Source organism: Boleophthalmus pectinirostris, unplaced genomic scaffold, assembly GCF_026225935.1.
Source record: "Boleophthalmus pectinirostris isolate CB_2022bp ecotype Guang Dong unplaced genomic scaffold, ASM2622593v1 HiC_scaffold_9, whole genome shotgun sequence".
Taxonomy (NCBI): Eukaryota; Metazoa; Chordata; class Actinopteri; order Gobiiformes; family Gobiidae; genus Boleophthalmus; species Boleophthalmus pectinirostris.
In genome coordinates this window covers 21,355,615-21,370,648 of record NW_026571541.1, presented here as the reverse complement: position 1 = coordinate 21,370,648, position 15,034 = coordinate 21,355,615, and the positions used below count along the sequence as shown (strand labels likewise).

Sequence of the window (15,034 nt, the reverse complement as noted above, 5' to 3'; positions counted from 1 at the left end):
GTGGGCAGTGAGTTCTACAGCTCATTGCTCTTGTAAGAAAAGGCTAACTGTCTGAAAGAATAATTTTCAGTTTGATAAGCCCTGCTGCTGTTTGGTCTCTGGATAAATGTACTGAGTGGTGAGTGAGCCAATTGTTACATTTAAATATTCATTTTAGAAAACATAAATTATTGAAATTTTCAAAACTCTAAGGAATACATTAGAATTGCTAAGAATGTGGGAGTGATGGTAGCGTAAATGTTTTCTGTCTATAAGTTGCTCAGTTGTACTGTAGACCAATGTGCTTTGTGGCTAAGGAAGACTGTGTAAAGTGTGTAGGATGGGTTTTTACAATTATCTAATCTTTACTTAAGTTGATGGGATAATACCTGTTGGAAATATAAATTATATTTTTATACCAATCAAGAAGTTGAAAAAGTTATATTCTAGAGAGTTAGAATAGAGAGTAGAATCCTATCCAAGAGTTCAGCACAATTTATTGTATGGAACATTTTTTTTGTCAAATCATAATTTTCTGTGTCCATTAGAGGAGTTTTGGCCCAGTGTACAATGTGGTTGATAGGTAACTGTTCCATAACATGTCATGATTTCCAACCAGGAAGTAAAAATTTTAACCCAAAATATGGCCAAAATAGGAAAAGTTATTTTTTAAGTAACGTCTTAGCTTAAACTATTACATTATTAAGTGTGTTTAGACCCGGTTGTTCACGAGTGAGGGGAGGATGGAGCATGAGATTGACAGGCGGATCGGTGCAGCATCAGCAGTGATGCGGTCGCTGTATCGGACTGTTGTGGTGAAGAGGGAGCTGAGTCAAAAGGGGAAGCTCTCGATTTATCGGTCAATCTACGTTCCTACTCTCACCTATGGTCATGGGCTTTGGGTAATAACTGAAAGGACAAAATCACGGATACAAGCGGTCGAAATTAGTTTCCTCCGCAGGGTGGTTGGGCACTCCCTTAGAGATAGGGTGAGGAGCTCACTCACACGGGAGGAGCTCGGAGTAGAGCCGCTGCTCCTCCACGTTGAGAGGAGCCAACTGAGGTGGCTCGGGCATCTGTTTCGGAAGCCTCCTGGACGCCTCCCTCGGCAGGTGTTCCGGGCACATCCCACCGGGAGGAGGCCCTGGGGAAGGGACTATGTCTCTCGGCTGGCCTGGGAACGTCTCAGGATCCCCCTGGAAGAGCTGGAGGAAGTGTGTGTGGAGAGGGAAGTCTGGGAGGCCCTCCTCAGACTGTTGCCCCCGCGACCCGACCCCGGATAAGCGGAAGAAAATGGATGGGTGGATGGATGGATTAAGTGTGTTTACTCAAGTGAGTAGTCCAACCTGTCATAGGCACTTTAAGTCCCTGCTGTCAAGAAGTATAAACAAGTGAAAAGATTGCACTATGGAGAGATGCAGGCTGGTATCAATGGTAATAATTGTCCAGGTAATGCTCATTCACCTGCTTTAGTCCTGGTTTAGATTTGAGCACTAGTTCAGTCTAAAATTAAACTAATTTGTAAAAAAAGAAATACATTTTTGAGGTGATGAGAAAAATGTGGCAACCCCTGTTTTTGAGGACAAAGTGAGGGGAACCGGCAGCACAATCTTTCAAAGTCATAGTTCATCGCAGGTTTATAGGTTTTAGACAGATGGAGATTTGTGGTAATAAAAACAGAAAAGCGCATCTTGCAAAAAAGTGAATAGAGACAAAAGCCATTTGGCCTCACCATCCCAAACAGACACCCACCTGTTTATCACCTGCTTTTTCACAAACCACTTTCCATTGAATTGTTTTATTTACACCTCGGAGTGTCATTTAGATGTAGTGCAAAGATTTAAAGGGAATGGCTGCATTGTTTTTGGAGACCTTATTTTGGAAATCTTATTGGTACATTTTTCAAATAATGCAACTGTCAGAAGAGACTGTCTGGGCTTCATACATCACATAAAACAGCAATGTGTGAAATGTATCTGTGCAGCTGTTTGCAAATAACTTCCTTGCAGCACAATGTTAACAGTGATTAACCGGTCTCCATGTCTGACAAATATAAAAAATGCAAAGTTTTGTTCATGAAGTTACAAGGTAATGTTATAGTCTTTTTATCAAAGCACTTTTTCTGACTCTGAAAACACAAGTTTGCCATTTTAGAAGCAAACAACTCATGCCACTGTCACCACAATGTAACATCTTAAAATCTGTTTTGTTATTTGCGAGTGTTTTTTTTTTGACTGTTGCAGGCCAATTTAAGAAGTGGAACACAACTTGAAATTGTTTTGTCATTGCCACAGCTGGAAATTTGCTTTCAGCCTGGTTGACTTGGGATTGATTTCCCTTAGAGTCAAGACAGAAATAGTAGTCACACTAAATTTGGAAACTTTCATGAAGTTAGAGCATGTCAAGTTCCACAACTGTGGCAAACTGTTGTCATGGCAACGGTTTAAAGGCCATATAGGAGCACGCACTATACCTGCATCCTGCAGCAGTGGCTTAGTGGCACAAATACAATATTAGAATTTTATTGATCCAAAGATTACATGTTTATTGACAATAGCCTGAGGCACAACACACAGCAGAACAATGCAGTTATTGGAATGGCAGTAAGCAGCCGTATTGCTGTACGTGTTAATGAAGTGTCAGTTGTTGGTGATAGACTTTATGGTGGCTTTAATATGGAACTGTGGAACTGGATATTGTGGAATTTTCACAGTTTATGTTTTAATGGTTGAATTATACATTATATATTATATTCTTGTAAAAACATTCAGTGTTGATTTCTTTATTACTTTAAAACTATGAACTTGCCTTGTCAAACATGTCTTTGTGACAGTACACATATAGATCACTGCTATTAAAAGCCTGTCATGTCAAAAGACTTTCTAAAGGCAACTATGGCACGGAGTCATCTGTTTGTATTGACTGTTTTGCTCTACATCACCTCCTGCTTTACCATGACACCTCCTCAGTCCTCATGTTGCAGTGTACATAAGCCACAATATAAATGCTAATTTCACAACTCACAGGTCCTCTCTAAGTCCAACGCCAGTCAAGCTAAACTGGACCAGACATTTACAATTGCACTCCAATGTCCACTACATCATTACAGTAATTTAGTGGCACATAGATTCTATATGAAATGCTTGTTGACAAGTAACAAATAATTTTGTACCCAAATCTGCTAATGCTCAAAAACCTTTATACCTACGGGAGAAAGGCGAAAACCTAAAGCTGACAGAGGTGGCTTATGTATGGCTAGTAGAGATCTGCGCAAAAATTTTTTTTGGCAAACAGAAGAGCCATGGGACAACTCAGTATGCTACTGGGTCACCTGAATGAATCCCACAAAAAAGTGAATAAATAAGTGTGACAACACAGCTCTATATATCTATACATCAGAAAAGTACAAATCAACAGCAATTAATTACACAGCAGAATCACTTATAAAGTCATTGGTAATTTTCTGTTTTGTCATCTATATTGCTCTATATCTTTCACAGTGTGAGCTTATTTTTCTATGAAATGTCCCACAAAAATGTGTTCAAACTACATCTATGCGGGTGAAATGAAAACACAATTGCTATGGAGGGGCTATAGCTGTAGTTGCTCTTCCGAAATAACAGCAAAATAACAGAAAATGGTCCAAAAGGAGCACTTCTGCCTTCTGTGAAGCTCACAGAATCATATAAACCTAACTATACAAAAGTATGGAAAGTGCTGTGTTTCATAAGGATAAAATCTAGGGAAAATTCTTCCCTTCGTTTGCATAGCACAGCAAAACCATTGTGACTCTAAGTATTAAATCAGTACAGTTGCCTGCACATAAACTGACAAGTTTGGCTCATGCAAAACACTTAAAATATGCCCTGACAAGCACCCATCCAGGTGACAGAACCATAACCACAGAGCACCTTTGGGTGTCTCCACATCCCAGCACAGGATATTGAAAGATCTTTAAATATAAAGTTCATACATGAAGAGAATAAGGTGCACAGGGATTTTTGAAACGTGAAACACTTCCGATACATTTTCACCATTTTGATCCTGCAGAAAAATAGAAATTTAACTGCTAGATCTAACACGACATTTGCCTTAAGGTCCATTGCGGCTCCATGTAGGCTCTTTAAAATTTAACAGGACTGGACGGTGGAGCTGTGCTTCTCAGAGGCTCTGAGCATGTGTAGCTTTTAAGGGCCTAATTAAATAAGTGATATATTAAAACCCAGTGCTATTTAATAATTTGCTTGTGGCCTTATAGAAACACTGAGTTTGCCATTCTCATAATTATTTCACTGTGATTTTAGTTTAATGCTAGAATCTTAAATTGAGGTCCACATTGTGCCTAAATATTTCATTAAGAAATGTTTAGCAGACTAAGGGCTTAGTTGGAGGTTTGAAATAAAGAGCAATTCTTCTTAGTTAGATGGCTGGGAACAAAGAAAATGAAATGTAAAAGAACAGATCAACCCTTTTTACTCCAAAAAAAGAGGCATGCATTTTTAAATAGCCCATAGTATGCTATTTCAATTCTATTTCCATTTCTATTCTGATCTATGTTATAATGTTGTTTCCTCATCACAAACATACCTGGAGTTGTGTTTAGTTTCATTTACATATTCACAACACATAAAGTCTGCATATTTAGGCTTCTCTCACTGGAACACTTTGTTCCACCTTGTGATGTTATATGATAATACAGGAAGTGCTCCACTGTGTTTTTAAACTCCATACACCTTCATTATAATCATTTGGATAATTTCAGCTCTGACAGACTAATAATTAAAATTTACTCAAACATGTGTGAATGAAACAAAACTCCAAGCTCCAGGTATGTTTTTGAGGAGGTAACAACATTCTAACATGGCTTAAAGCTCACAAGAGTCAATTTTGTGTAGTATAGGACCTTTAACAAGGAGGAAGCACAAAATAGACTTTTGCTTTTCCATTAGTATGACTAGTGAGGGTGTAATGATATTATTTCAGTGGGGCCAGGGCACAGCCTGTAACAAACTCAATCAATGATTACAAACACATGGCTCGTGGCCCTGCAGTAAAGTCATAATCAATTCTGCTTTCTTCTTTTTTTCCCAGAGCTGTTTGTGAACCTGGAGGGGACAGCCACATGCACTGTAATGAAACTGCAGCCACACACACAGCTCACACACAGCTCACACACAGCGCACACACATTAGAAGAGATTGTCTATGAACACAAGGGGAGGAAGTACCACTCTCCAGCCCAGTTACAGGTAAGGAATTCTTAGAGCGCTTTTCAGCTGCGTCCCGTCTGCCGCCCACAAGTGAGATAACAGCGACACAGCAATCACACCATGATGAATGAGCTGTGATAGGCACCGAAAATTGCTCCTTGGTGGCGTCTGAAGTTGGGCCTGGGGACTCTATATCTCCAAAGTGAAATCAAAGCTCTGTGTTCAACCAATTCTTTCTTCCACGGCCTCTTTGTGTTGTGAAAACACTGTCTCATTTGTCCCACCCCCTCTCATGCTCTGCCCTCCCTCCTTTAGTGAAATGAACCGTAGCGTCTGAATCCCAATCACTTTCAATGAGGCTGGTCAGTAGCCTAGTGGCAGCGCGTTTGTCCCTGATTCTCTAACAGCTGATAAGCCTGCCTTCTCTGAGTAACACACTGGGCCAATTGCCTGCGCTCAGAGGCCACTTTATGTCTTATCGGATTCATCAGAAGGAGGAGGAGCGCCCGGTGACAGGTTTGTGTGCACACTGCTGCGGTCCATGTGTTTATCATGTGGAGAAGAAAGACATAAAATGCATGTAAGTGCTGTGAAATCTGTTTGTTTCTCTGCTGTTGCCACATACAGACATTTATCCTCTTTGATGTGGTACAGCGGCACATCAGCTTCAAAGCTACTGTAAAAGCGCTAATAAGAGCTCAGCACCAGGTTTACACAAGACCCTGATCAAACACCTCTCTAATTGGATCAGTAGGAAATGATGTGAAAATTCTGTATGCAGTTAGGAAATTAGTAAAATATGTATTGTATTTTTCTTCTTTGTTTTTAATTGAGGCATTTATCTCTATAGTAAACCTGTTTTAATAGAACTCACGAAAGAACATTACAGTTTGTCCCTGTCCTCTGCACCCTCCTCTTGTACACCAGTGTCCCTTTTCATAAAAGATCAATAAATCCTTCCTCTTTCAAATGCTATAATCCCAATCCCTCTGTATGTGCTCAAACTAACACAATCTGGCGTCTATGGCAATGTCAACTGTATTCGGATTTGTGCATAACAACTGGAATGCCCTGTGATGCTAAACTTTTATACTCAGAAATCTTTTCAGAGCTGGAGTTAGAAAATCCAACATGGTGGCCCCCTGTGTATGGTGAAAATTAAAAAGATGACAGTTATAATATTGATAGTACTTAAAGTACTGGAACGCAGCATGAGGTCTCTCGCTGATGCACTAATTCCTAATCCTACCTCTACAACCTCAGGTCTGCAACCCTCACTTCCACCTGTGGTCTTTTCCTCAGTGCCACTGTGTGTGAACAGCATAACACTGCATTGTACATGAACACAAGCAAAAATGTTTCATTTCCTCCTCTGGCATCTAAGCTTTTACAGTATGTTGTTCTGATTGTTTTTGCCTTCTTTCCTACCGACACTGAAAGATTGTTCTGTTCTATTGACTTAAAATCCTTAGATATTTTGCTTTTAGTGGAACAATAAAAAGAGCAAATGCCAAGGGCATATTTGAGAATTGTATTGATTTTTAGAGGCCTTTTAATATAGTTTTAATAAAGTCTTCCATACACGTGTTTTTGTTTTCACAGGAGGAAAACATGTCAATTTTACAGGTTGTTGCTTCAAAGTGCAAGGATATTCAGTGACCTTTCATTAACAAAAACTAATTAGAAACTCTGTTATTTAGAACTAGAAAAGTGGGCATGTGTGTCTAAAGGGAGTGTTATATTTGTAGAAAATTAAGACATTTTGTTCCTTTTGCACTTAATAGAGTAGTAGTGCTGGCAACATGTGATCTGATAAACAAAGGGCTGAGAAAGCGCAGTGATGCTAACAGGTTGTGTGTGGTGACAGTAGTGAGTTGCGATACCACTCTTAGGATCTATATTTACAACACAGACACAGAAAGGCTGACATGCTGAATTATTAGCTCTCCTACTGATGCACTGTGATGCAGCCTCATCCAAAGCACTCAGGGCAAAAACAATCGCACAGCATCATTTCCTCTCATCCCCAAGAGGATCCCAGTTTAGATCTGAAAAAACCAAATGGCTTTTTGATATGGTAATTGTCTTGTCAAACGGAGGCTGTCAGGCTCATGTGGAGCACTGTCTGTATATGTGCTCATGGTGACGCTGTTACCAATATGGTGGTGATGGTCAGGGTGGTGTTGAAGAGGGTTTCTGTCACGTTGATTGATGGAAGCTTTCTCTCCATAGACAGTCCATCTTCAGAGTGCCACAGGCCAATCTGCAAAGAGCACACAAACATACAACTAGATAAGCCGCAGCTAGTACCAGTTAAGCCAATAAAAACAATTAATTTCCAGCGTGTCTTTTCTATAGGACAATCCAAGTGACCTTCAGAGGAGATGAAGCAGTTGAGAGATCACCAAAGTTAGAGTGAGGAGAGATGAGGCAATGTCCCCTTCCCAGAGCCGACTCAGGGCATGTGTTCAATCAGAGGCAACAGAATGCATTCATTAAGCCAATTACAGCTAAGTCCTGCAGAGCCTCAGCCCTCGTCCCGCTCCTCATTAGAGCTGGAAAGGGGATTCACACCTTCACCTCACAGTCCTACCTGCTCCACAGTGTGCTCACATGTACAGGCAGAACACACTCAACTTTGTCACCATCAAACTCCATTCAGCAAACAAGTGCAGAGGGATGTGAGTTTTCACTTCTTTTCTGCACATTTTCACCTTGCTTCAAACACAAAAAATGCTTCAAAACAACAAAACTTTGAACAATGTGACCTTGAAGATTTACATGTTTTCCATTATAAACTGAAATAATATCCTGGGTTGCATTAAAATTCCTCCACATTTTGCGAGATGTCAGGAAGACTTAACATACTTCTACTCAAACCAAGGTTGATATTTTTATATTCCACAAAAACCTTTCTCTAGAGCCTTGCAGTACATTGTACAGTGTAATCGTCCTATACAGAGCATTTTCTGTTACTTCAAAACCCCAAAGTTTATACAACATGTGAAAAATTCTGAGAAAATTTCTCATGAAATTGGTAGTAGTTGGTAATAATTGAAGGCAACTGAAGGTATTTATTAGTTTGCTGAGTTTTGCCAGTGGAAATGGCCATGTTTTGGGCAAAATCTGAGAAAGATATGTAATGACTGACAACATAGCACTAGTGTATGCCTAGGCTGTTTTGAGAGAGCCAGCTGGTTAGTGACCAGTGACTGAAGCTGTACATGAAACAGCTGCACAGTAAATAAACAAGTGTCAAGGCTTGCTCATACTTTATTTCAAGGCTAAATTGTCCAATAATACCAGTGAGAATCGCTTTCTTTTCATGGTGATCAGGCCTTTTGGAGGCCATTTAAGCGCTTTCCTCAAATTGATGATGAAGTCTGATGCATGCAGTGGGAGACATGAAGAAAGAGCTGGCTGAATCAAAGATATCCTTTGAGAGTATGTGATCAAAAAGACCTGGTCTTTCATTTTCTCCGGTGTAAACAGCACCTAGCGCACAAATAGCCCAGCTCATACCCAGAGCACAACACAGTGTACAGCTGCTGTCAGCGATGGCCAGAAGAAAACACAGGCAGACACAGAATATGCTCCCATTACTGAACCAAAAAAATAAACCTGAAATGTGGTGTTCTGCAATCAGCGTCCACAATCAGCTGTCAGGCCGCAGAGGTGTGGGAGGTGGGAACTGGTTCTTTGAGTCAGCGGGCATCAGAACAGGCCTGAGCCCTGAGGGTGACAAAGAGGCTAATAAGACTGGGTGGGTGTGGACTTACCACCAAAAACGCACATGGATAAAAGAGTCCAGGAAGAAAAATACATCACAAGGAGACAGGGGAGGAACTGGCCTTTTGGTGGCTTCAGAGCTGAGAGAGACACTCCCATTTACAAGAAGAGCTGTATCTTCACTTAATGTAAGCTGGAAACACTGTGACATTTATCAAACTGACTGAAAGCCTTTAATGCAGCAATTATTCTACCTAACATTTTAGAATGTATTCAAACAGTCGCAAGGAGGAGCTTTCTATTGCAGCAAGAACACACAATAGGTTTAATAGATTCATTGATCAAACTAAGCAGAGTTAATGTCAACCAGGTAAGAAAATGACTGATTGTGTCATTCTCTCACCAGTGTCTTGAATATTTAGGCAAAATACAAAAACTCAAGCGGGAAACCTTAACTATGTCATTAATCCTGGGAAGCAAACCATTGCATAAACCCTCATTATACAGCTGCAAAGCCCAGAATCTATTAGGCTTTCATCATGGCGAGGAAGCTAAATATTGCTTGTCCCCACACTCTTATTTGTGTACAAGTAAATAAATAATGGAGACGGCATGTTGTTTATTAATTCTGAATTTAGTATGAAAAAAGAATCAAGTATTACGTGGAAGGGTGTTGCTGGAGTGTGCACAGTTTGTTTTGGAGAGGAGCAGTGAGGCAGGAGATTGAGTGGGCTGTAATAAGAGTGAGGGGAATAGTCAAAAAGCAGACGCAATAAATGGAGAGTGAAGATAGAAAGAGGAATGTCAATCATGTACAGAGGAGGTGCACTGGGTTTCTGGTGAATGGCAAGGAAATCAATGACAAAGAATGAGCAGCCAGAACACAAGACAGCCAGAACAAGGAGGGGAATAGCAGCAGAAAGACTGAGAGGTTATATGAGAGCTAAAAGAGAAAGGTATAGACCGACCAGGACCAGAGGGGAGAGACATGCCTGTGAGGGATTACTCACGGCATGGACTGCAACTGGAAATTACAGAAGCAGAAAAGGTCTGGCTGGCTGCTCACTGAAGCGACTGGATTGGCTGGTATTTCTGTCAGAAAAGTGCTGTGTCCAATAGCGTGTGGTGAGATGGTGCGCTGACAGATGCATCTATCACGTATGAGAGAAGCAATAGCCTCCATTATCAGACATAATGTCACATGGCCCACTTGTATCCAGGCTAAAGCACTTTGGTGTCGCACTGCTGTAATGAGCCGCAATTGAACAGCTCCCCTCACAGGTGTGCTGACACTGTGTGAGTCAAGGAATAGCAAAGCAAAAATACCCAAAGGTGATATAAAAGAAGGACTTATAACTTTTATAGATACATTTTGCAATCTCAGCAGTCAGGGCTGAGCTGAAAAACAGATTGTTTGTACCCATCAGTGGACATTACAGCAGGCTGTATCAGTGTTATATGGTGCTTTTAAACTACACAACGCCCACTACGCAAAGAACTCACATTATTTGAACGACAAGCAGGGCTGTTAGAAAAACATGTAATACCATTGGCAAAGTGCTGCTTTTCTCTGCAATGAACTGGAAATAGGGGCCATCTCCAACTCATCTTCTTGGTATTACTCGTCCTCCGGTGAAACAAGGCTAATTCAAAACATGCTGTAGGCAAAGCTCTCCATCTAGACACAAACTGGTAGAAACCATATGGTGCACCAAAGGTTGGAGAAAGTTCAACATTTTGTCTCAAAAGCTGAGCAGTGCATGACTAACAGTGCATGGTCTGAGGAGGTTTTAAATATAACTCATAACTTCATATTTTATTTTTGTTATGTTATCCACAATAAACAATTTAATAACAGAGACATTAGTTTACCTGTCTCAGTTATTCAATAGGTTATATGCAGTCTGAAAATGTCATTGACTGCTGAGCCTTAAGAAGCAGATAGTGAATAATTTTGCAGTGTTTTTGGGTGAAATGAAGGCCAAGCTCTGGGGTGTAGTCTTTGGTGTAACCACTCTTCAAAGGGGCACTAGAGTCCGACAGCACCCACTGGGCACACAGACAGAATGGATGCCCTCACAGTCACTGTCCCTGTACAACAGCATGCAGCAGACTTTCTGTCTGTCCAAATGTCTTCATCTTGTCTGCTGGAAACATACTGCTCACCAGTTCAGGGACTTTTCCTCTGTTTTCCATGAGAGCTTTCTGTGACTCAAGAGAAAAAAGCTCATTCTTTGTTTAATCACAGTCACAGCTCAGTTGGCTGCCTCGCTCTACACTTGTTCAGTTGATCCCACATCTTTGATATTGGTGTGTTTGGTGTTATTATGTTTGTCTATGAGGTCTAGAAGGGGGAGAGTTTGACAGTATGCAGATAATTTTAAGTCAATTGAATTAATTATTTATGATATACATGTCTTTGTCATCAATGCTGCTGGGAATAAAAGAGCCTAAAAAAAGAATGGGATGGGAATACATAGGCTTGTAGTGCATATAGTGGATCTAATGCTCCCTTATTAACCAGTGGTGCTGAATTAGAGGAGCACTGTACACACTGATAAAAACAAAGTTGCAGCCTCACAGGCACTCTGTAGACACATTCACATAAATTTGCATGTGCATGCATATTACACACATCTAAACTGAAGGCGCCCACACTGACACACACAACACAAGCAGCCAAGCAGCGCACATACAGCCTCAGCCAGCCTTGAAATCCGTTAAGACTGAGGGATCTTGCAAAACAGCTCATCCATTCTGCGTTTGATCTATTCCCCATCTCCAGCCTGTAAAGTGCACAATGAGAAAAACAAAAGAGGAAAGGGGACTGCTGCACGTCTCCCAGAGACCAAACAAAACAGATACATTCAGGATACCGGTGTGATCTGAGCTCCTCTTCCATTTCTGCGTGCTAGGCTATTCAAAAGGGAGCTAAATTTAAACCTTATGAATTGTTCTATTCATTATTTGAGGTAACAAACTGTTATCAAACTTCACCATGCATTGGTCCCCCCTTGTTATACGTAGACTTAGAATCTGCCTAAAACCTGCCTAGAACCTACCTACTCTATTATCACTCTCAATTCATTTTTAATTTCATTCGAACAATGGTGCCATGTGGAGAGCAATATGTCAACACTTCCAAAACGATATGTTCGTAATGGCGCTCAGCTTCTCCAAAGCACCGAAGGAGCAATTTGAGTCCTCACACATGCTAATTTCATGAAAAACCCTATCTCTGAGGGCACGCAGAAAGCGGACTGTGGCCAGATGACCCAGTAAGATTATTACTATGCAATACTGAAACCTCATCCAGTCAGGTAATTAGACTTCAGAAGAAATAAATCAAATCCTATTTAATGCTTACTATACATATAGATATACTCTGAAATAAAATTGAAATGAAATTGACAGAAAATGAATCAAATGACTGGAAAATTATGTCAGAAGACTATGCTTACAATTGTAGCCACACTAAGTAAATGCAGCTTTTAGTAACTTTAAAGCCAGCCCATGTTCTAAACAAACTGAAAATATTGGAACACAGATCAGCACAGAACAAAGAGCATCACTAACGCCCAGAGATTAAAGCTACAGAAAGCAGAACATGAGGGCAGAGCCGACATAATGAATGAAGCAAAAATGGCAAAAGGCTGTTTGATAGAAAAGCTGATAGAGAATTCACACTATTAATTTGAGCTTCCTGGCTGATTATTCTGCAGTCAGATCCCTGCTGCTGTAGCCCTGTACTGTCAGCCTGAACAGTGAAATAAACAAGAGCAGATCAGGCAAAGAGGCGGGAGAGGAACTCTATTTGATATATTAAGGTTGTATCACCTGGCACAGTGCATTAGCATTCACCAGAAAGAACACATCTACAGCTAACCAACAGGCTGGATGCCAGCACAGTAAAGTGCTACTGAACAATATTATAAGCTATGACTACAGCTGATAAGACTTTGTAGCAAATGATTTTCCTCTGGAATTTCAGACACTTTGAATCAGATTCTCTGGGGGTTCTCTGAAACTGTTCCGTGACAATTTTATTTAACAGTAAAATAATACAATTACAAAGAACCGTTGAATGGGGCCAAGAAAATACTCCCTAACCAGCCAGGAAATAAGAGTTCTTGTCTGTTCTACAACACTAAAAGTCAATATGTATTTACTTTTATAAGTATTATCCACATGGATTTAAAAATCACAAGCATTAAATGAATGTTTTATAGAAATTTGGCCTTAAGCCACTTTGTTGCAGAGGGCTGAGACTCTGATGGAGATAAAAAGTCCTTTATGGCTAAATAAATCTCCACATCCGGGTAAAACAATAGCAAATCATTTAAGACGACAAATAGCAATATCTGAGGTGTGACCCCAAGCAGCAAAAATCTTATGCAATTGTTTTTACGGTGAATCTTGTTGGAAGAGGTTTTATGAAATGCATAACTGTAGTTTAACTATGCCCTCAAGCGGCATCTCTTTGCCATCATCATGGATCAAATACAAATCCCACATCAATATTGATGGAAAGCGTAACCTCCATTCTATTTATTTTTATTTTTTTATAAACCAATTGCTGCACATGCTCTTAATCACCTTACCCTGCAGTGGGAACTGTCCATGGTGCTGAAGTGCTTTCTCAGCATGGACCAAACACACAATATACAGTTCTCATTTACCCTCTTGAAGTTGTATTTAGCGTGATTTATATTCCTGTATTCATTGCACCAATCAAACAGTTTTTCACTGCCACTGAGATATTGCCGATGCTCTATACTTACTGTCTTAATCAGTGATTCAGCAGTGTTGTGTAGTTATTTTGGTACAAATGAAAAAAACAAAAACAAAATGCTGCTATGCAGCTATCCATCGAACATGGCGACAATTGCAGCTCTTTGTTTTGACGACGTTTACAGTGACGTTTACAATTTTCTAATTTGGAAGTCAGTGAAAGTGTTTCTTTTATTGAGTAGTTTTAGATCAATATTGGGATTTAAAACGTCCAAATTATAACATAATGATCCACTGGTGTCATGGATTATAACTACATAGAGGACACAAGCACAATACGTCTACTTTAAATAAACCCTGAAATGTTATTTTTTAGCATTTGCCATTAGCTTGTCGGAGTGCAATGACACAAGACAAGATAATGTCCTTCAAGAAAGGCAGAGGGTGGAGGCGGTCCTTCATGTGCTGCATCTTATTCGCTTAACTGCTTCTACCTGTGCCTCCTTCATGCAGCAGAGTGGAGAAATTGAATTGGGTGCATCTGCATTGGCTGCGGAGGGGGCACCCAGAGTAATAGGGTTCTCATAGACAGCTAGGGGGGTGGAGGGGAAGAAAGCAGATTATTGTCATAAACACATGCGCAGCGCTGACGGGGAATAAATAAACGCAACAGAAATGAGAGCGATGGAGTCACACTTTAACTGGGGGAAGTGGTGTGTAAATAACAGCCCCAATCATTTCATGCTAATGCTGTGAAACGCCTATGCAGAGTGGCCTACAGTGAGTGTGTACTGTAGCTCCTCTCGGATACATCAGTAACATCACTCCAGACTCCACCTCTGAGCACTCCGACATGAGAAACATCTGCTGCCATATTGTTAACATAAGCTAAGTAGGCAGCTAACATTGAGATGAAAATTCATAATTTCCACCAACCTGCTCAGATAGGTATCAAAGGCTCTTGGTGTTCACATCAATGCTGCAGATGTGTGAAAGTGGAACATGGGTTAGCATGTGGGAGGAAGACACCATTAAAAGATCAATATCCAAGGTTAAAGAACGTCTTGTCCTAGCCAGGATCCTGTTTTCCACCTCAACGAGCAAATGCTTTGAGTTATATTAATGTGTTAGATCAGTCACAAAATTATGAGGAGAAGCATCATTAAGCAGTATATCATGGGAATTAGTTTGCACATTGACAATTGATGACTACTTTAATATTAAATACATTCTTGATACTAATCAAATTTAAATAATTTGTTTTGCTGTTGCTATGTAGATATTAGAATGAAGTGCATGTAAGGCAAGGTGATATGGTGATAAAATTTTTATCTCTATGGGCTTCATTCATGAAAGACTCTTACGAACAAATTTGTACTTAAGGTC

At 40.3% G+C, this 15,034-nt stretch overlaps 1 protein-coding gene across 1 annotated transcript in view; it reads right to left on the bottom strand.

Annotated features, from left to right (window-relative positions):
- grik4 (glutamate receptor, ionotropic, kainate 4) overlaps window positions 1-15,034 on the bottom strand; it is a 113,385-nt gene that overhangs the window by 13,864 nt on the left and 84,487 nt on the right. Inside the window, exon 10 of the mRNA XM_020918083.2 lies at window positions 7,344-7,451. Coding sequence (XP_020773742.2) covers window positions 7,344-7,451 — 108 coding nt within the window. The remainder of the gene's footprint in view (window positions 1-7,343; window positions 7,452-15,034) is intronic.